Source organism: Eurytemora carolleeae, unplaced genomic scaffold, assembly GCF_000591075.1.
Source record: "Eurytemora carolleeae unplaced genomic scaffold, Eaff_2.0 scaffold340, whole genome shotgun sequence".
Taxonomy (NCBI): domain Eukaryota; kingdom Metazoa; phylum Arthropoda; class Copepoda; order Calanoida; family Temoridae; genus Eurytemora; species Eurytemora carolleeae.
In genome coordinates, this window is record NW_019396237.1 from 205,976 (window position 1) to 230,548 (window position 24,573).

Sequence of the window (24,573 nt, forward strand, 5' to 3'; positions counted from 1 at the left end):
CGAGGAAGATGAGTATAGATCTTCTCTGGTTCCAGAATCCGACACAACTGATTTTCGGATTTTATAATATTCTTTCGGGGATTTCATAATCTACCACTTGTAGGTTATATATCTGTGGTCTTTGAATCCCCAATCTTTGATAGTAATTTTACCCCTACACAAACTGTTCTGATGTCTAATTAAATGCAAAATTATGAAAGAAAAACCGACTAAACGTCGTCCAGCAACTAAATTCAGTTTGAGAGTAAAAAATGTGTGATCTACATATTGAAACCGTTTATCAGTGCATAGTTTTGACGTGGCCTGTCTTAAAATAATTTTATTCGGCAAAAAGTTTAATTTTGGTTCTTTTCTTCTAGCCCGGTTTGTAGGGGTGGACAAATGTACTTTCTTCTAGTCTGGTTTGTAGGGGTGGGCAAATATCTTTTCTTCTAGTCTGGTTTGTAGGGGTGGGCAAATATCTTTTCTTCTAGTCTGGTTTGTAGGGGTGGGCAAATATCTTTTCTTCTAGTCTGGTTTGTAGGGGTGGGCAAATATNAAATATATTTTCTTCTAGCCTGGTTTGTAGGGGTGGGCAAATATATTTTCTTCTAGCCTGGTTTGTAGGGGTGGGCAAATATATTTTCTTCTAGCCTGGTCTGTAGGGGTGGGCAAATATATTTTCTTCTAGCCTGGTTTGTAGGGGTGGGCAAATATATTTTTTTAAAAGAGTATGTCACACTTTTTTAAATGGTTAATTTTCTTTTCATTTGATTTTTATTAACAGAAAAGTATTAAAGTTTAAGGATAGAACCACTATAAATATCATTAAATAAATATGCTTATAAAAGTTTTCCTAAATTCTATAATATTTCTTTAATGCAAATTCAAAAGGAGTCTTCGCGAAAATATCCGTAGCGGCCGATTTCATTGAAATCTTTGCTATAAGTGTCACTTGTTTGGATGATATAAGATTGATATTTAGTATTTCATTTTTCGCGAACACTCCCTTTAAAAATGTCTGATAAAAATGGATCCCCATCCCTATAGTTTGATGTTCTCTATCAAGGTTAAACTGACAAGAGTTAATTATACAACTCAATCTTTCAATCTCCCTCCCCCCCTCTCTCCCATCATATTATCCTTAGATTAAAATCTTCAAGAGTGGATGTATAAAATAAACTGAAAATTGTCTTTACTTGTAAAACAACTTTTGTGTTATGTAAAATTCAAAATTTTGCTTCTACATTTTTGCTTGTAAGTAAAAAAGAAAGAAAAAATTTGGATTCATAACCAAAGTGTCTGCAGTAATCTTGATATCTGGAAAAGAAAGGCTTAAAAATGTTTAGTAAGAACAATATTTATAACAAAATGCCTGATATACCTTGGCTGGTATCTACTCTTTAAATATAAATATAAACACTTATTGAGTTATACCTGTATGTCTGCCTGAAATTTTTTTTTTCATTTGTGGTCCTCTAGAAACGTAACTTGCTGATTTTTTGCGATCAAATTAATCATGTAAGTAACATACTTGAAATAACGTAAAAAGGGACTGTAAGCGTAATTTCGGTGACCCTCCTAACAAAAAGGTAATGCCCGATTTACAACGGTATCCTTAAAACCTTTGTGTGTTGAGTTTAGACTTTACACATTTGAATTTAAAGCTGATCATACAAGCAGATTTCGCTGCAGCGTTTACACACATATCTCTGTACTCAACGAACAAACAAAGGTTAAAGGAAACCGTTTTGAAATCGGGCATTTCCAGGGGGGGCTGATAGTTCTCTACCTGTGTGCTCAGTTAGCTGTACTGTACACTTACAACTCTTTACTAATATTGATTTACTATAGGTTGGCCAGAATCAACTTATGATAAACAAATATGCTGTACGCTCTCGGTATAGTTGATGGCCTATACAATTAGTAAAGGATTAGCGTACATCAAACTCTAAACACAAAAAACTAGTTGGGCATTTCCCTCTTTGCATGGAGGATCACTTGAAATTACACTTACAGTCCTTTTAATGAACCTTATAACTTATAAAAAAACGGGCAGGTTGACAAAATAAAAATATCTCTGATACGTGCGTGTGCTCTAGTTATTATCCTGGACACATTTAAACCTTCCCTCACGCGCATCACGTCAAACTAACTACAACAAAGTGCATCCTGCATGTCCAATATATCCTTAGTCATATTCGGTTCTTTTATTCAAAATCTGTCAAAAATAGCGCAAGAGAGCACAACTATTTTAAAAACAAGAGCCAACAAAAAAGTAGCAAGTGGCAAATGCAAAAAATGTTCATATTATGGGTAAAAATATATCATAAAGTTAAGACTTAGTACAATTTTAACCAGGACCTCCAGTTAACCGTGGCATGCACAATAGTGGAGGGGGGACACTTCGTGATTCTAGGTTTCTAATTCAAGGGTTTAGTTTACAATCATGGGAATACTTCCTTCTTTATCCATACAAGTCCTATATGGATATAGGGACGGGTATACATACATAGCTTCCTTCTATACATTACATATAGGTCCTATATACATATAGGGATGGGTATACATATACATACACTTCCTTCTATACATTACATATAGGTCCTATATACATATGGATGGGTATACATACATACACTTCCTTCTATACATTACATATAGGTCCTGTATACATACATGGATGGGTATACATACATACACTTCCATCTATACATTATATATAGGTCCTATATACATATATGGATGGGTATACATACATACACTTCTTTCTATACATTATATATAGGTCCTATATACATATATATGTATGGGTATACATACATACACTTCCTTCTATACATTACATATAGGTCCTGTATACATATAGGGATGGGTATACATACATACACTTCCTTCTATACATTACATATAGGTCCTGTATACATATAGGGATGGGTATACATACATAGAGTTCCTTCTATACATTACATATAGGTCCTATATACATATATGGATGGGTATACATACAAACACTTCCTTCTATACATTAAATATAGGTCCTTTATACATATAGAGATGGGTATACATACATACACTTCCTTCTATACATTACATATAGGGATGGGTATACATACATAGAGTTCCTTCTATACATTACATATAGGTCCTATATACATATAGGGATGGGTATACATACATAGACTTCCTTCTATACATTATATGTAGGTCCTATATACATATAGGGATGGGTATACATACACACACTTCCTTCTATACATTACATATAGGTCCTATATACATATAGGGATGGGTATACATACACGTCCTTCTATACATTACATATAGGTCTTTTATACATATAGGGATGGGTATACATACATACACTTCCTTCTATACATTATATATAGGTCCTATATACATATAGGGATGGGTATACATACACACACTTCCTTCTATACATTATATATAGGACCTATATACACATAGGGATGGGTATACATACACACACTTCTTTCTATACATTACATATAGGTCCTATATACATATGGGGATGGGTATACATACATACACTTCCTTCTATACATTACATATAGGTCCTTTATACATATAGGGATGGGCATACATACATACACGTCCTTCTATACATTACATATAGGTCTTTTATACATATAGGGATGGGTGTACATATACATACACTTCCTTCTATACATTACATATAGGTCGTATATACATATAGGGATGGGTATACATACATACACTTCCTTCTATACATTACATATAGGTCCTATATACATATAGGGATGGGTATAAATATACATACACTTCCTTCTATACATTCCATATAGGTCCTATTTACATATAGGGATGGGTATACATACACACACTTCCTTCTATACATTACATATAGGTCCTATATACATATAGGGATGGGTACACATATACATACACTTCCTTCTATACATTACATATAGGTACTATATACATATAGGGATGGGTATACATACACACAATTCCTTCTATACATTAAATATAGGTCCTTTATACATATAGGGATGGGTATACATACATACACTTCCTTCTATACTTTACATATAGGTCCTGTATACATATAGAGATGGGTATACATACATAGAGTTCTTTCTATACATTACATATAGGTCCTTTATACATATAGGGATGGGTATACATACATACACTTCCTTCTATACATTATATATAGGTCCTATATACATATATGGATGGATATACATACATACACTTCCTTCTATACATTACCTATATATGGTCCTTTATACATATAGGGATGGGTATACATACATACACTTCCTTCTATACATTACATATAGGTCCTATATACATATAGGGATGGGTATTCATATCTTATAGGGATGGGTATACATACATAGACTTCCTTCTATACATAACATATGTATGGTCCTATATACATATAGGGATGGGTATACATACATACACTTCCTTCTATACATTACATATAGGTCCTATATACTTATAGGGATGGGCATACATACATACACTTCCTTCTATACATTACATATAGGTCCTTAATACATATAGGGATGGGTGTACATATACATACACTTCCTTCTATACATTACATATAGGTCGAATATACATATAGGGATGGGTATACATACATACACTTCCTTCTGTACATTACATATAGGGATGGGTATACATACATAGACTTCCTTCTATACATTGCATATAGGTCCTATATACATACACTTCCTTCTATACATTATATATAGGTCATATATACATATATATGTATGGGTATACATACATACACTTCCTTCTATACATTACATATAGGTCCTTTATACATATAGGGATGGGTATGCATACGTTTTTATCTAACAGTTTTGTTTTCATCTCAGGAAGCTGTAACTTTCGATCCCAATTGGACCAATTAAATAAATTTTGTATGCCCTTTCTCTTTTATAGTTGTTTTCCCACAAGATACGTTTAAAATGAAAAAATTAATAGATGAAAACTTCTTTTAAAGATTGTTAACCTTAAGACTGAATCACGATTGAAATTAATCAATAAGAAGAAACTGTATGCATCTCGCCTTGGTTAGTCTAGAGTGATATATCTCTATATCGTTCCATCTTTTATTGAATATAAGCTATGCAAAAGAAATTATTTTAAACATTTTAATTTTAAATAACTCGGACATAGTTAGTTAACAAAAATAGTTACATGATTTATAAATATGTATTTTCATACAGTTGTAGTTTGTTGAAAATCAACATGTATCAAAATTGGTTAAGTCTTTGGCTAGTACAGAGTTCACCGTACATAAATCTGTACAATTTTACATTAAGGAAGGTCGAGTACAGAGTACAGAGTACAGAGTACAGAGTACAGAGTACAGAGTACATAGTGCAGAGTTCACCGTACATAAATCTGTACAATTTTACATTAAGGAAGGTCGAGTACAGAGAGTACAGAGTACAGAGTACAGAGTACAGAGTACACCGTACATAAATCTGTACAATTTTACATTAAGGAAGGTCGAGTACAGAGTACAGAGTACAGAGTACAGAATACAGAGTTCACCGTACATAAATCTGTACAATTTTACATTAAGGAAGGTCGAGTACAGAGTACAGAGTACAGAGTACAGAGTTCACCGTACATAAATCTGTACAATTTACATTAAGGAAGGTCGAGTACAGAGTACAGAGTACAGAATACAGAGTTCACCGTACATAAATCTGTACAATTTTACATTAAGGAAGGTCGAGTTTTTCAAATCTGAAATGCTACAACTGGATTTATAGGAAACATAAAAATGTGAACACTTTTGAGAAACAAATCAATTTTAGCAGGACAAATTGGACTTTTAAGAATAAAAATATTAAAACAAAAACTACTATACTATCTAGCTAAGGAGTCGCCTGAGGCCGCTGATTACGGTAATTTTTTTTAAAAAGTTAGTTCAATGAAGGCTCAAAAAGTTTATTAATAAACAGATTTCTTGTATTAAAACAACAAAAGATGATGTTTGATTTAGTCCTGCTGATTAAATTTAATCGTCATAAAAACCAATTTTTCCCCGCAATATTGACTTAAGAGAAAAATTTCTTTGCTTTAAACGTTTCAAAATCCACTTTTTATGCTATTCTGAGTTTAGCATGTGGAATCTTCTTGTACAAAAATATTGGACATTGAATTGTTGACATTTCTCTGATATAGCAAAAACCTATGTCGTTTTTTTTTAATTTAACAGCGAAAGATTTAAGATTGAGAATATTTTTATATTCGAACGCAAAACCAAAAAATAAAAACAATCCTTCATCATATTAAAACATTAATTTTTAATGCTTCAACAGCGTATAAATTATACCTCTTTTACTCTAGCTAATTAAACAAATTAAAAAATGCGAATTTTTAATATGCAAACAAATAAATTTGATTTTCTAATATTTGGCGTAAAATCAAAATTATTAGTTTCGCGCAAATTGATCTTTTCTTTCTGGGCAGATAATTTTAAATTTTCGATGAAAATTTAAAAGGGTAATTTTTCTCACAAAATTATAGAAAATGGATTAGAATTAGATGGAATGGAACGATGAAGAACAGAATGAAATGAAATGAAAAAGAATAAAATAGAATGGAATGAAAAATGATAGATCGAATGGGATGGAACGGAAAGAAAAAGAATAGAATGGAATGGAAAAAAATTGAATGGAAAATAATAGAATGGAATGGAATTTGAAGAATATGATGGAATGAAAAAAAATATAATGGAATTTAAGATAATATAATATAATGGAATTGAACAGAATAGAACAATAGTTTCACCGGGATAGAAAGATAGATTGAAAATATCAAGATGTTTATCTACTTATGAAAAAAAAACAATAAACTTAAACATCTTCTTAAATTGTAATTTTTAAACTTTTCATCCATACATGCAAATGCTGCTGAACTACACTTTGAGAATATAAAACATTGGTTATTAAAGAAAATGTTTGATTTATATGTGTAGTTTCTGTTTTACAGTTCATATCCTAACTCTACGTGCACTATTAGAAATGTTTCTAACATTTTGTTCGTTAAGTACATTTTAAATTCTAAAAATAAATATCATTACAGTACGTACAGCTTCCCCTGTACTGTGTACAGAGTACAGACAAATAACAGCATATCATGTAAATTAATCATGCACAGGATTCAAATGTAAATTCTCTGAATACAATGTCCTTCGTGTAACTTGTCCTGTGAAAATTGGACAATAACATATGCGCTGCTAAATTTACGTTTTACAGTAATGTCTATGGTAAAGTGAAAATATAGCATTGTAAACGTAAAGGGACTGTAAGCGTAATGTTTAAGTAACCCTTCATAAAAAGATAACAATGTCTGATTTACAACGGTACCCTTTAAACCTTAATCTGATCAAAATGTGTGTTTACAGTCCCTTTAATGAAGACTGTGTTAACGTTCTCTGCGCTCTGTTCTCTTTTTCCTCCAACTCTCTAATAAATCCCCAACCTCATCCTCCACTGCTGTCTTTGCCATCTTGCATGTCAACGAACTCAAAGACTTTGACGGAGTGGAGGTCAATGTTGTTCGGGGTATCTGGTGAAAAACTGGTTTTGACCGCTCTATAGGTATTGACACCGGTGGGTTAGAACTAAATGTGGTCTTTGACCCAGCATTGGTTTTGTTGGTGGTTGAATTTAACTTAAATCTGGTAGATAAAGGTGAGGAGGGGGTAGATAAACTTGAGGAAGTTGAATGTGAATTAACAGATTTGGATGGAAACGATGTGATTGGTTTTATCAACCCTGGAGATTTTAAGGAACTGGATGGACTAAAAGATCTAGAAACAGTTTGTTGCAAAATAGACCGACTCTGCTGCTCTACTGATTGCCTTTTTTTAGAGGAATTTGTGCTTTCAGCGCCATCTTTTTTCTCCTGTGAAAAACGCGTGATTCTGTCCAACACAGAGGAAGTCTGAGAACCGGTTCTTTCCGCGGATTTCTTGGACACGTGTTTTTCCATCAAAGATGGCCGCGGTCTGTCCGAACCAAAATAGGATTTATTTGTCAACAAGGGGGAAATATTCTTTTTCCCCATAGGTGGAGTCGTCACAGTCATTTTCCCCATCTGGGACGTAGTCACATTAAACTGTAATTTCTCTTTGGAGGAACTTTCTTTTTTATTTGAAGTTAAGGAAAAATTCACCGGAGTTTTAGACAAAGAACGAGAAGGGTTAGTGTTCGTTAAATTGGTCGGACTGGAGAGGCTCGGCCCAACAGTGGAAGATTTTAAACAAGATTCATTTTGATCCTTCAAATCAGCATCTTCTGCATCTTCTGAACTATCCTCATCCTCGTCATCTTCATCCTCCTCATCCTCTTCATCCTCCTCGTCCACAGCGTTGGGGTTCCACATAGAGCCCTTTCTTCCTCTAAAATATGAGCAATTTTATTATTTTAGTTAAAGGGACTGTGCATGTAATTTCAAGTGACCCTCCATGAAAAGATAGCAATGCCTGATGAACCGTTGTACCCTTAAAAGCTTTGTCAGATCATATGTGAATTAGATATCTATGTTTATTATTTTGAAAACCGATTATTTTCAATTGTGGTTTCTTTGCAAAAGTGACTTGCGCATTTTAACTGCAGGTAAACATATATAATGAATTTTCAGAATTAAATACAATAATTCCTAGAAAATCGACATTTTCTTCCACATTATTGATCAGATAAAGGAGTAAAACAGGCATAGTCATCTTACGCTTACAATCTCTTTTTTTTTTTTGGGGGGGGGGGGGGGGGGTAAGGGGCTGACCTCCTTCCATATTTTTAAAATGATCCTTGTATCCTACCTGATAACATTAAAACTCTCTCTCCTGAGGTCCTCCCTGTATTGGTATATTAAGCATGATATGTTGGGGTAATTAATTACCGGTAATTACTGGCTAATGAGGGGCCTAATTACCGTGTACACTAATAAATTCAACAATCAATTCTATAGTTCGTAACCCCGGCATCAAAACAATTTAGAACCCTATAACGGGATAAAAAGATAATCATGTTCTTAAATAGCTTATAATTTCAGGTGTTTCGTGCCACATCATCTAGAGAAGAATCACAAGGTTGTTTAAAACTGGACATTTTTGGAATTATTCTAAAAGATTAGAATCTATTGAATGAGATTATCAGATTATTTAAAGGGGAAATGTTAATTAAAATCTTTTTAGGTTTAAAAACCATTTTTGATGAATCATGTTTATTAGCCTGACGCTCTCTCGTCTGTACCAAGCAGGTTCTCCTCTTTCAAAAGCTGAAAAAATACATTTTTAAAAATCGAATTTTTAGATTTATTCCAATTAAATTCTATCTTGAAGTCTAAAATTTGTTGCAAAGTTTATAATTTATTTAATTTACGAGTTTAACTAAATAACCATAGTTTTTTTACGTTAAATTAAATGGGCTGTTTCTGTTATTTTAAACGATTCTCCACAGTCTTAGTTTGATGATATTCATATTTTGTAAATTGATATCTTCCTTAATATTTCTTGAATAGATATTTATAGAGTACAGTTGTGAATTGAACATGACAGTATTTTGTTCATCCATATTTAAGGTACTGTAGGCAAAATTTGTTTTTATTTGCATTTCTTGTTTACAAAAGGCAATGGAGAAGCTCACAGAAATAATCACTTGCAAGTCAGAATAACGACGGTATCTTACACATTTTTGATCATATTTAGGTTTTAATTGAGTATCGTTGTAAATCGGGCCTTGCAACCATTCTTTCCAAGAAAATAATGAATTAACTCGGGCGTGTAGCCGCAAATTAGGCCATAAATTAATTCAACCATAATAAATCAATTGAAATGTTTTAACGAAATATATTTTTATTGTGAAAATATTTTTTATTATTTCTAAATTAAAATAAGCCAGTATGCCAGTTTTCCAACAAAATTTTAAATCCCCCTCCCCTTAATAACCCTGAAGTTGCGCCCATTTTGTCTGATGTATTTTTGCAAACCTTGGTAAGATTTGCACACTGTGAATAGAATTGCACATATTGAAATGACGATGGGGAGTAGACATGGGCATTGGCATGGGTTTAAGGTTTCTTAAAAGAGTTTCTAAAATAAGGCCAAAACGAAAGATAAAAGATTGTTTAATTGTTCGGAAATTAAAACTTTTGTTTTGTGAATCTCAGGATCAAGTATTTATCTCCTTCCTACGGATTTAAATCCTGTTCAATATATCCAGTGGTGGTCATTCCCCGCAGGGAAACCTTTAATCCTCGAAATGTCCGAATTGTATATTTAGATCAATGTTCAAGATTAACGGTACTCCAAAAGAACCAACCTCTGATGAATCTTCACAGAACAAAAAATTCTTTTTAAGGAAACCAGAAACCAATGCCCATCTTTAGTTGGGTGTAGTCCAATCTTAATACTATAGCTGTCAGCTGTCATCCTGCTGTCACTGCTGTCAGTCCAGTAATTAAACTTCTCAAGAAGAATGCAGTTTAATTTTAAACCAGGTAAAGTACAAAATAAACTTGGAGGCTTGGAGTACAGAAAATAAGTAGAGTTCACACTAATTATGTTTTAGCTAGCAAAGAATTAAATTAAAGATGTGCAAATTGAAAGTCAAAAGTGTTAAACCCACAATTTAATTGTAGTTGCTCATTTTTTTGAGTGAGAGGAAGGGGGCTAGGGCCCAGGGGGGGGTATAAAGTGTTTTACTAAAATATTACCTATGGACATTCTCCTATCCCTCTCCCCTCTATCTTCTTCCTCCAATAGAATATCCAGGGAAATCTAAACATGGGAAAAGTGTAGTATGTCGAGCCAGTCAAACTTGTATCGTACAGTTCACGGTAAACTAAAGGTCCTAATTTGAAAGTTACGATCTAAAGTAAAGACTCCATTAGTCTTTGCTTTAAATCGTAACTATTCATAGCTATATATTATATATAATTACTGAATTGTAACTATCTATAGCTATATATTATATATAATTACTAAATTGTAACTATCTATAGCTATCTATTATATATAATTACTAAATTGTAACTATCTATAGCTATATATTATATATAATTACTAAATTGTAACTATCTATAGCTATCTATTATATATAATTACTAAATTGTAACTATCGTAGCTATCTATTATATTTTATTAACAATTTATTTTTTTGAAATTTTATAAAGGTTTTTATAAAAGATAATTACAATCTTGTACAATATTATTTTAATAGTATTCCAATTTTTCCCACTTTGGGATTAGTCAGTTCATTTTTCTTATTTATTTATCGGTTCAGAATTGTGCTAATCTCGGCTTCTTTTTTGATTCTGTCTGATATTTCTGGTTTGTTGCAAGGAAGTTTAGCTCATTATTTGTTCCTTAATACAATATCTCAGCTGCTGACACTGAACCCATGAACAATAATAAAAATAAAATAGCTATCTATTATATACCTACTAGATTGTAACTTTCTATAACTATCTATTATATATATCTACTTGATTCTAGCTATATATTGTATATCTACTAGATTGTAGCTATCTATTATATATTTGCTAGATAATAGCTATATATTATATATCTACTAGATTGTAGCTATTTATTATATATCTACTAGATTATAGCTATATATTGTATATCTACTAGATTGTAGCTATCTATTATATATTTTTTCTAGATAATAGCTATATTTTATATATCTACTAGATTGTAGCTATTTATTATATATCTACTAGATTATAGCTATATATTGTATATCTACTAGATTGCAGCTATCTATTACATATTTGCTAGATTGTAGCTATTTATTATATATCTACTAGATTATAGCTATATATTGTATATCTACTACATTGCAGCTATCTATTACATATTTGCTAGATAATAGCTATATATTATATATCTACTAGATTGTAGCTATTTATTATATATCTACTAGATTATAGTTACCTATTATATATCTACTAAATTGTAGCTATATATTATATATCTACTAGATTATAGCTATATATTGTATATCTACTAGATTGCAGCTATCTATTATATATTTGCTAGATAATAGCTATATATTATATATCTACTAGATTGTACCTATTTATTATATATCTACTAGATTATAGTTACCTATTATATATCTACTAGATTGTAGCTATATATTATATATCCACTATATTATAGATATCTAAGCTATCTATTTGTTTATGAATCCAATGGAGGTATTATCAGCTAGGTTTTCTTCATGTTTTTCTACCTCACCAACTCTTTAATTCAGTTTGTCAGACCAAATTTAGAATATGTAATCTATCATATGCTTCTACTATCTATCTATCTATCTATCTATCTATCTATCTATCTATCTATCTATCTATCTATCTATCTATCTATCTATCTATCTATCTTTCTACCTATCTATCTATCTATCTATCTATCTATCTATGTATCTATCTATCTATCTATCTATCTATCTATCATATGCTTCTACTATCTATCTATCTATCTATCTATCTTTCTATCTATCTATCTATCTATCTATCTTTCTATCTATCTATCTATCTATCTATCTATCTATCTATCTATCTATCTATCTATCTATCTATCTTTCTATCTATCTATCTATCTATCTATCTTTCTATCTATCTACTATATAAACCTACCTATCTATCTAGAGCTAGGATTGCAGACTATAAAGGATGCCAAGATAGACATTTGCAAAAACTTTTATGGAAAAAAGAGTCTGAACACGTTTTCGTTTGGATGAACAACATATTAAACCACTTTTCATGAAAATCTTGAGTAGTCCCTAGAACCGAATCTGTAGATTGGAGCCTATCATAATGTAATTGAATTAGATTGTATATTTTTCATCCCAAACTATTCATTATTATAGCGATTACATCATTATTTTTAGGTTGGATTAAAAGGTTACGAGGNAAATAAATGGTTAATGGTTAACTTGACATTCAGGGTGCTCTGCTCCACTTCTTCTTTTGAACTTGATTGAGTTGGTTTTAGATTGTCGCCTAAACTTTAGTTTTCGCTAATCTATAGACCACTACTGTCTACATCTATGCCTACTTCTGCTTGAGTTTTTGTCATAATATCCGACCCAATGCCTGTTGTTTAATTTATTATACATTTTACAATTACAGTAAATATTAATCCATGGGTACTGGTTGCCCCTTTTTACAATGTTGTTTATCTGTGTACTGCACTGTTTACAATCTGATTAATGTACTAATTACCCTACCGGAGGGATGGTAATCAACACTCAGGACACTAAATACTCCATCGGCGAGATGGTAATTACACTCAGGACACTAATTACTTCATCACTTATAACTATCCCTCCAATGGAGTAATTAATGTCCGTTCATTACCATCCCTCCGATGCCTGAATCTAGGTCCTAATGCTTGAATCTATGTCCTACTGCCTGAATCTATGTCCTACTGCTTGAATCTATGTCCTACTGCCTGAATCTATGTCCTACTGCCTGAATCTATGTCCTAAATCTATGTCCTACTGCCTGAATCTATGTCCTACTGCCTGAATCTATGTCATACTATCTGAATCTATGTCCTACTGCCTAAATCTATGTCATACTGTCTGAACCTATGTCCTACTGCCTAAATCTATGTCCTACTGCCTGAATTTATGTCCTACTGCCTGAAGCTATGCCCTAATGCCTGAATCTATGCCCTACTGCCTGAATCTATGCCCTACTGCCTGAATCTATGTCCTACTGCCTGAATCTATGCCCTACAGTCTGAATCTATGTCCTACTGTCTGAATCTATGTCCTACTGCCTGAATCTATGTCCTTCTGCCTGAATCTATGCCCTACTGCCTGAATATATGCTCTAATGCCTAAATCTACCTGATCTCCAGGGTCTACAAGATCAATGGGCCGTTCTCCTTCGTCTGTAACTGCATTCTTATTCGCTCCTTGGGATATTAAATACCTAGGGGAGAAAAAACAAAATAATGTTAATAATAATAATAAAAAGATTAATAATACTAAAATTTTTAGAATATGATAATAAGAACAGCGATAATAACAATAATGATGAAAATGATAACAATAATAATAACAATAATGAAAAAATTATAAAAGTATTTATAATAATAATAATGAAATTGATTATAGTAATGATTACAATGAAGATGATAATACTTTGCTATCTGATGATGACCATTAGCTGCAGCAGCATGAAGAGGGGTCCAACTATCCAGATCCATCTTATCAATCTAATCAATCAATCATTCAATCAATAAATCAATTAATCAAGTATTCAATCAATCAATTATTTATTCAACAGTTTATCATCTTTTCATCCTTTTAATCAACTTTGCAGTCAATGTTTTGTTTAATTATTCACACAATTATTCAAATTTGTTCTGAAAATATTTTTTTTTTATTTTATGAAAAGAAGACACACAATGAACAAATTTTTGAACGGACAATAAATAAAAAAGATTTAAAACCTCATATTTTTAATTTTAACTAATATAATAAATGTATAAACTAATATCATAAATGTATAAACTAATATAATGAATAAATAAACTAATATAATGAATGAATAAACTAATTTAATAAATGAATAATTAATATAATAAATGAATAATTAATATAATAAGTGAATAAACTAGTATAATAAATGTATAAACTAATAGGATGAATAAATAAGCTAATGAATAAATGAATAAACTAATATAAAGGATGAATGAATGAATGAATGAATATACCTGTGCTCCATGATGAATAAGAATTCTCACCACTACAAGGTTATTATCCAATACAGCCTGAACAAAGCTTTTTTATTCAAATACTAGCTGAAGTGCCCGGCGTTTCCCGTAAAACTTAAATAAAATTTCGAATTTTGAAAAAAATTCAAATTTGGAAGCATTAAAAAAAAATTTTAGTTTATGTTACCCTTAGAGTACTGATAGGTTTCCTTAATTGGTATATTATATAAATATGAGCGAAGTCCTTTATATTATAGAATATCTAACTATAAAGAAGACAAAATGAGAAGGTCCAATGTATGCGTCATTGCTGGTCCAACTGTGTGACCTCTATCTGTCCTTCTATCTATTTTAACTTTAATAATTTATTTTATTTAAATTTTACAATATTTTTCAATATTCAGATGGAAATATTTTGAGATTTCAATATTTCTTGTTCTTCATTTTTTTCTTGCTGGTCCATCCTTCAATCATACTTCGGCTAATTTTGAAAATAAAAAGAAAGAATTTTAATGGATGTCCTTGTAGTTTGCCGTGTTACAAGTATCTTGCTTTCTTCTATCTATCTATGTATCTATGTATCTATCTATCTATCTATCTATCTATTTATCTACCTATCTATCTATCTATCTATCTATGTATCTATCTATCTATCTATAAAACCGTCCATCTACTGATGTATATCTGACTGCTAGTGTTTAAACTGTTGTAATCCTGGGGTCTGAATATCCTTGATTCATATACTACCCAGGCATATAGATAGATGGATAGATAGATAGATAGATGGATAGATAGATAATTATGCAGACTAGATATTGGTACTGATAGATAGATAGTTAAAGAACTAGGAAGATATACAGATAAAGATGGATGAGGAAAATGCCCGGAGCTAATTATGCATCTCCCGCCATAGATTGATCTTTGATATCGAAATATCAATCAATCAATCAATCCATCATGTGATCGTGTTACCAGCTGGATAAATTGGATCTTTCTCAACTATTTATTTTTATGTTTATTGAAAAATTACTAAAAAACAGACTCAAACCTGGCTTGGAGGGGGGGGGNGGAGAGAGTGCTAACTACCGCCACTCTAAAAAAACCTTAGAGTAAAGAGTTAAAATACAATCTTTATAATATTTGCAACTTTTCATAGTACTTTGGATATATTTGAGAGGGTGAGTTTTATTTTCAAAGAAGAGACCGCCAAGGAACTCAGAGTAGATTGAATGAGACTTTAATTTTGTAAAATGTCCTGAAACCCGTCAATTTGAGATCTAATTATCTATCTATCTACAGTTGTTTAGATATCTTATTATCTATCTATCTACAGTTGTCTAGATATCTTATTATCTGTCTATCTACAGTTGTCTAGATATCTTATTATCTATCTATATACAGTTGTTTAGATATCTTATTATCTATCTATCTACAGCTGTCTAGATATCTTATTATCTATCTATCTACAGTTGTCTAGATATCTTATTATCTGTCTATCTACAGTTGTCTAGATATCTTATTATCTATCTATATACAGTTGTTTAGATATCTTATTATCTATCTATCTACAGTTGTTTAGATATCTTATTATCTATCTATCTACAGTTGTTTAGATATCCTATTATCTATCTATTTACAGTTGTTTAGATATCTTATTATCTATCTATCTACAGTTGTCTAGATATCTTATTATCTACCTATCTACAGTTGTCTAGATATCTTATTATCTATCTTTCTACAGTTGTCTAGATATCTTATTATCTATCTATCTGCAGTTGTTTAGATATCTTATTATCTATCTTTCTACAGTTGTTCAGATATAGTATTATCTCTATAGTATCAAGCTCTCTTCTTAAGATGTGGAATAACCTGCCTCTTGACTTAAAAAGAAGCAACTCTCTAAGTATATTTAAAAATAGACTACTAAATTCTCTTTTTGAAAATTATAGGACAATGTGTTATAAACCGAATTGCTATTCATTTAAAACTAATTAGATATGTTTTAATATGCTTTGATATTTGTTGTGTACATGTCAGAAAATTACTTTAAACTCTAGTTATTCGAATTAGTGTATTAACTATTTTGCATATGATAGATTTGCACCCTGATCTCTAATCGTTCTCCTTAAATCTATTTAATTGAAATATTTTGTTATTATTACTAACATTAGGTGGAAAAAATAATCAAAACAGCCAAGAGCTATTTTCCACCTAATTGCTTTATACTTGTACTGTTAATATAATCATCAATTTTGTGATTGTAAACTCTATCTGTATACAGATACATTTATTTTAGCAATAAACTTTATCTTATCTTATCTTATCTTATCTATATATCTACCATTCTGATTATACATAGTATATATATACTAGCTTGGGAACCTAGCTAGCGCTGCCAAAAGTGACTCCCGCCGTTTACCCGCCCTTGGACGATTTTACCAGGAAACTGAATTTTCGCTTTTAAAGTCGACCCATTAAACTTAGAATCTCAAAAAAGTATCATGAGTTCCAAAATAGACATTTAAGGCAAATCGGTCCAGAAATAACTGAGTTATGATCGGACAAACCAACAGACAGATAGACAAACAGAGATTATACCTTTATATATAGATACTAGAGTGGTAATCCAGCACTGCCAAGGTTATTGAAAGTTACTCCCGCCATTTACCCGAACTTGAACGATTTTACCAGAAAATTTAATTTTCTATATTTAAGTCGACCCACTCAATTTAGAATCACAAAACCAAGCTAAGAACATTCCCATGGTTCTCCCGAGTTTCCTAATCAAAAGTTGAGGCAAATCGGTGCTGGGTTTCCTGAGTTATGATAGTACAAACAAAAAACAGACAAACAGAGATCACAACTTCATACGTATTATAGCTAGATAAATACAGTAAGAACCAGAAATTTAACACAGGAACACAGGAACACAAGAACACAGGAACACAGGAAGAAGACTTTTTTTTTACTGAATTGAATATGAAACACAGCAAATGTGCAGTGTTAACAACCCAATTGCAATATATAAATGATTTATGTTACGAGTTAAACTACTTGCTTTGTAACACAAACAAATACATTTTATTACTTTTTAAGGTCGTATTTTTATTCCACAGTTTTTTTTGTTCTTACTGTAAATATGTAACATTATTTGAGATGTCTTGTCTGTTTATCTGTCTACCTGTCTATCTTTCTATGTATTTATCTATCTATCCTGTCTATCTATATGTTTATCTATCTATCTATCATGAATCTGGAATACTAGAACATCTATTTAAAAACGATGAAGTTTAATCATGTTCCACGGAGCCTAGGTCATAGTTCATACCCCTGCCCCATCCTTGTCTATCTTTCTATCTATCTATCTATCTATCTATCTTTATATCTATATATCTATCTATCTATCTATCTATCTATGAAAATTGTCTAACTGTCTATCTATCTATCTATTAATTCGTCTATATATATATCTATCTATCTATCTATCTATCTATCTATCTATCTATCTATCTATCTATCTATCTATCTATCTATCTATCTATCTATCTATCTATCTTTATATCTATATATCTATCTATCTATCTATCTATCTATGAAAATTGTCTAACTGTCTATCTATCTATCTATCTATCTATCTATCTATCTATCTATCTATCTATCTATCTATCTATCTATCTATCTTTATATCTATCTATCTATCTATCTGTTTATCTGTTTATCAATCTATCTATCTATCTGAACATCTAAACAGTATGCATAGTTTGTATCACCCTTACACGCGTAAATTCAAGAATTTGATTGAATATAAATTGAAAATTTAACCCACACCAAACCATAGTAACTATACCACACCAAACCATAGTAACTATACCACACCAAACCATAGTAACTGTACCACACCAAACCATAGTAACTATATTACACCAAACCATAGTAACTTTTCCACACCAAACCATAGTAACTATACCGCACCAGACCGCAGTAACTTTACCGCACCAAACCATAGTAACTATACCACACCAAACCATAGCAACTATACCACACCAAACCATAGCAACTATACCACACCAAACCATAGTAACTATGCCCCACTTAACCATAGTTACTTATACCACACCAAACCATTGTAACTATACCGCACCAAACCACAGTAACTTTACCACACCAAACCATAGTAACTATACCACACCAAACCATAGTAACTATCCCACACCAAACCATAGTAACTATCCCACACAAAACCATCGTAACTATCCCACATCAAACCATAGTAACTATACCACATCAAACCATAGTAACTATACCACATCAAACCATAGTAACTATCCCACATCAAACCATAGTAACTATCCCACATCAAACCATAGTAATTATCCCACATCAAACCATAGTAACTATACCGCATCAAACCATAGTAACTATCCCACATCAAAGCAACAACACAATAATGTAAAATTGTATTTGATTAAGATTAATTAAGATTGATCAAGTCTGACCAGGAAGCACTATGAGGTAATTTTACTCTCAACTCTTGATTAAGCTTATAAAACATATTTAAAATACGTTTAGATATAGAATATTTAAATTCAAATCTCAAATACTTTAATGCCAATTTACGAGTGAGTGAAATGCAGTTAGTAAATGCAGTGGTGTGGAAAATGCATCTAGAAAACTATAAACCCTCAATCATGCTGACATCTAAATAGGGCTGGGCACTTTTATACTTTTTTGCTATCCGTTTACGTTTTAACGGTGATGTCAACCTCTGACGTTTTTTGGAAATAACTTGAAAAGTTTTGGTTAGAGACTGTTCAAATGTTTTTTATTTTCTAACTAACGTATACTTTGGACAAAAAGCGGGCTTTTATACCTACTGCCTGAGTCATCAGGCATACTGCCTGAAAGCTTTATTTCATCTTTACCAGACTAAATTTATATTTAGACCTAATTGTGGTATTGGATTTTGACATTTAATAGCTCTTTGGAAAGCCTTAAATAAAAGGAAGCAGTTTGCACAATTTTGCGAAGAAATTTTTCATAGATAAAAGCACATATGCATTTGAAGATGATTTGCACAGTTTAAATTTTCCAATTGGATACAAATTTAGTTTTTTGAAAATTTTGCAAATATTTTGCATACATTAATTTTGGAGATTATTAAAGTAGAGTCCAATGGCTCTCCAAAAGTGTATCAAATGTTATATATTTGTATCAGAATAAGGAAATAGAGGGGGATCCCTGGGACCCCCCCCCCCAGTCTATTTTTGGTAAACCAGACGTCAGTCTTAATAGGGTTAGCTAAACTACTGGTGCTTGCCAGGTTCCATTTGTTGCATGAAACGTGCAGGGTCGACTTTACACAGGGTAGTCCAGACTGGACATTACCGGCTCGGAATATTTACTTTTAAAGCGGACTGAAACGTTGGTTTTTGACGACTATTTTTGTGTGCTGCTACTAACGATTTTTTGTTATTAATCATTCAATAGAACTTCGTTTATCAGTTCTACCATGGTTCTACCATTAAATAAATGTTTTTTTTTCTTTAATTCAATCAACTTTTATTTAGCCATAAAATATACGAGATTTTTTGTTAAAAATTTTAATAAAAAGTTTTATTTACGTTCATTATGAATTATCAATTTAACCATTTTACGTTTTTATGATTTAAGATTTGTTCGTTAATTTCAAAGAAGATTTTGTTTTCCAACGAAAATGCGCCCAGTCCTAGATCTATCTATCTATCTAGTCCTAGTTCTGCATATGCTAAACAATGTACTGATCAGATAGGCAAAAAAAACGAACTCGAGATTTTGCAAGAAAAAATGTTACTAAGCCTACTATTGTCTTAACTGCATTTTTTAGGCAAAACAATCTTGTTTTAACAGGGTGACGGGTTAAATTTCAAGAAAAGCTTTTGTGTATTATACGTTATATATTTATTATATCATATATATAAATGTATTGTATATGATATTGTATATGATACATGAATATAACTATAGCATTGCCAACATATAGGTGCGAGAACGAGAGAGTGCATTTGATTCGATCAAAATGATTTGAAAATGTTTGGTCTGATATTTTCACATGATTTAAAACAAGAATATTATTCTGAAATTCTAAAATCACGGTATTTGAAAAGTTTAAAGTTAAAGCAGTTTTAAAGTTTAAAGTTAAAAATATGAAGATTAAAGTTTAAAGTTTATAAAGTTTAAAGTTGACCACCTGATGGAGAGCTGTCATCCCTGCCATATTAATTCTGTCCACATCAATATCTACAGAGGCTCGTCGTAACATTTTCATGATCACTTCCCCGTCACTCTCCTGAACAAGGAAGGGGGTGCAGGGCCGCCATGCGCCCCGCAAAATGGTCTCCAAGCCTCTGCATTCGCAGATGAGTACTTAAAATGACTTGGCGCTACCCCTAAACGTTAGAGTAGGTATTATAAAAGGAATAAATAACATATTTTAAAGAAAATATGTATTCTCCCAATATTTATCCAGTGTTTTCTTGAATATCCAAAAAAAATGTACATAACTATTAAATATTAAATATGTTTTATAAATTTCTTTTACATTACTTCCATTATCTATTCTGAAAGAAAGGAGTAGCGCCAAGTCATTTAATTACTCATCTGCGAATCCAGAGACTGGGAGATCATTTGGCAGGGCTCATGACGGCTCTGCACATGTACAGTGAAGTGTACACTGTACATGTACAGTGAAGTGTACACTGTACATGTACAGTGAAGTGTACACTGCACATGTACAGTGAAGTGTACACTGTACATGTACAGTGAAGTGTACACTGTACAATGTACTGTGTAACTGTAGGAAAGTTTACTGAATACAGTGTAAAGTGTAAAGTGTAAAATATTATTTTTTGTTTATTTGTAATCAAATAGAGGGTTACCCACAAAGGATGAGACTTCGAAGAGACGAATTATCAAATTGAAATTGCCTTTTTTCTTCCGATTCCTTCCAATTGTAAACTTGTCTCTTTGGCAAATCATTTTAAAATTGCCATTTACAGACTTATTTAAGACAGAAGACTTAATTCGACCTGGGAATCGTAATATTTAAAGAGTTTCATGTAGTCTTTATACAGCCTAATCATGTGCAAGGGTGGATACAGGGGGGGCGGCAGGACCTTTGCACCCCCCTGAGATTTCCGAATAGCTTCTCAATAGCTCTTGAGGGAAAGAAAACCTAGTACAAAACAGGAAAGATATATCTTTTTGTTCCTAAATCGGGATTTATGTTCCGAAATAAATCTCCCAACCCCCTCATTTAAATTCTGTATCCGCCCCTGATCCTGTGTGCGTGACCCTGTAGTTTAGACCTACTTTAACGTAAACACAATTTCGCAGTATAATGTACTTTAATTGGAGGTAGTATTAACATTTTACATTGTCAACATTTTCATTCATTTTGCAGTCCTCAATCCTCATATTCCTATATTTGTATGCATTTCATTGTAAATATTTAAAATGCATAGATTCATGTTCGATCAGACTAGTTTCTGCATAATCATTTTCAACCCACTGCAGTATTTTCATAACATTTTCAATTGTAATATGGGCTATATTCAAATCAGAATTAACATGAAAAGATTTGTTGTGTTTATTTTTCCCGCATTTTTTGTAGAGAATAAAAAATGGCGCTTACCTTAATGCTCTCTTCGAAGACGATCTCATCTGGGAATCGTACGCGGCGCCGCCCTGGGTTCTGGCGCGCAAAGACGCTAGCTCGACGCGACATTTTATCTTAATTGTATTCGTGGCCGGAGGGATTCTGAAACATACTTTATAATTAGTAAAAATAGCATCTAATTAAACCACACCCACCCAAAGAACAGCCCCCTCCCCCACAGCCCCTCCCATCTCTTTTAAGAATTTAACAAGCTGTACACTCCATACTTGAACCCTCTATCTTTCATTCATCGTACCAAAATTACATTGTTATCTTGAATTATTCTGCGCATAAAATTAGTTTACTTCATACATCTGTTAACGCCATCAACATTCAACATGTCTTAAATTCACTTCAATTTAACGGCGATTAGTATTTTATTCTCTAGCTTAAGGATGTTACAATGTTGCATGTCTGAAAATACAAAATAATTTGTAAAAAAACACCAGGATGCTGGGGTTTAATAGGATGAAGAAGGATGGATGAGGAGAAGAATGGGATGGATGAGGAAGGGGGATGGATGAAGAAGGATTAGATGGATGGGGAAGGATGGATTTTATGGGGCATGGTTTGGATTAAAAAAATAAGGGTATATATGTACGTAAGAACTGGGTGGATGAGAGAAGGATAGAATGAGAGAAGGATGGACTGAATGGCATGGTTTGGATGGAAATAATGAGAGTATAGATGTGCGTAAGAACGGGATGGATGAGAGAAGGATGGATTAGATGGGGCATGGTTTGGGTGAAAATAATGGGGGCAAAAATGGGATGGATGAGATAAGGATGGATTGTATTGATAGGAAGGATTGAATTGGGGTATGGATAGAATGGATAGGATTGATAGAATGGATAGAATGGATAGGATGCTGGATGGAGAGGTTCAGGTTTAAGGTTTAGGTTCAAATTAGATTTTAGATTTATATAGAATGAAGGTATTGATTTGAATTTTAGGTTTAAAGTTCTGGTTTAAAGGTTAGTTTAAGGGTTAAGTTTGTTTATAGTTTCGATTCAGATTGAGGGTTTCCGTTTAGGTTGAAGAAGAAAGTTTAGGGTCAGGTTTAAAATTTATGTTTAATGTTTAGGTTCAGATGGAAGGTTTAGGTTTAAGTTCAGGAAGAATGTTTAGGTTTAGCTTTTAAACTCAGATTGAAGGTTTAGGTTTGTATTTAATGTTTAGGTCCATAATCAGTTTAAAGGTTTAGGTTCGGTATAGTTTAAATCTCCGGGTGTATGTCCAAGCCTTGTATAGGTTTGAGCAGAGTTTAATATAAGATATTATCTAAACTGAGCTAATAAACATTATAAACAACCAACACGATAAATCTTAATAATCTAGTTACAAAAATAGCGCGCCCCTAACAACTGAAAAAAAGGGAAGGATCGACCTTTGATGAAGAGAATATAAAATGGCAATTCATAAGCCAATCAAAAATATATTAGGAAAATTAATCAGGACCGCACGCCATGTTATATTATTGTAAACTCCGACCCTTCACTTCTATAGGTTGGATATACTCCGACCCTACACTTCTATAGATTGGATATACTCCGACCCTACACTTCTATAGATTGGATATAAACCTTCACTTCTATAGGTTGGATATACTCCGACCCTACACTTCTATAGGTTGGATATACGCCGACCCCTCACAACTATAGGTTGGAAATACTCCAACCCTACACTTCTATAGATTGGATATACTCCGACCCTACACTTCTATAGGTTGGATATACTCCGACCCTACACTTCTATAGATTGGATATACTCCACCCTACACTTCTATAGGTTGGATATACTCCGACACTTCACTTCTATAGATTGGATATACTCCGACCCTACACTTCTATAGATTGGATATACTCCGACCCTACACTTCTATAGGTTGGATATACTCCGACACTTCACTTCTATAGATTGGATATACTCCAACCCTTCACTTCTATAGATTGGATATACTCCGACCCTTCACTTCTATAAGTTGGATATACTCCGACCCTACACTTCTATAGATTGGATAAACTCCAACCCTTCACTTCTATAGATTGGATATACTCCGACCCTTCACTTCTAAAGGTTGGATATACTCCGACCCTTCACTTCTATAGATTGGATATACTCCGACCCTTCACTTCTATAG

General features: G+C 32.3%; 1 protein-coding gene across 1 annotated transcript; it reads right to left on the reverse strand.

The window, feature by feature from the left end:
• Window positions 1-6,764: 6,764 nt before the first annotated feature.
• On the reverse strand, window positions 6,765-22,691 carry LOC111699029 (protein phosphatase 1 regulatory subunit 12A). Its single transcript, XM_023469564.1, has 9 exons — window positions 22,410-22,691; window positions 20,967-21,065; window positions 14,741-14,797; window positions 14,166-14,239; window positions 13,869-13,953; window positions 10,723-10,786; window positions 9,240-9,285; window positions 8,828-8,863; window positions 6,765-8,407 (listed from the first exon to the last, which is right to left on the reverse strand). Exons 1-9 carry the CDS (start codon window positions 22,500-22,502, stop codon window positions 7,429-7,431), a joined length of 1,533 nt encoding a protein of 510 aa, XP_023325332.1. The 5' UTR covers window positions 22,503-22,691; the 3' UTR covers window positions 6,765-7,428.
• Between the last annotated feature and the right edge of the window lie 1,882 nt (window positions 22,692-24,573).

Coding starts and splice junctions, on each gene's coding strand:
- LOC111699029 (XM_023469564.1), bottom strand. CDS start 22,502: ATGTCGCGTCGAGCTAGCGTCTTTGCGCGCCAGAACCCAGGGCGGCGC. Junction 9,286..10,722: donor GGATAGGAGAATGTCCATAG/GTAATATTTTAG, acceptor GTATTTTTTCAG/CTTTTGAAAGAGGAGAACCT. Junction 8,864..9,239: donor TACAGACGAGAGAGCGTCAG/GCTAATAAACAT, acceptor ATACCAATACAG/GGAGGACCTCAGGAGAGAGA.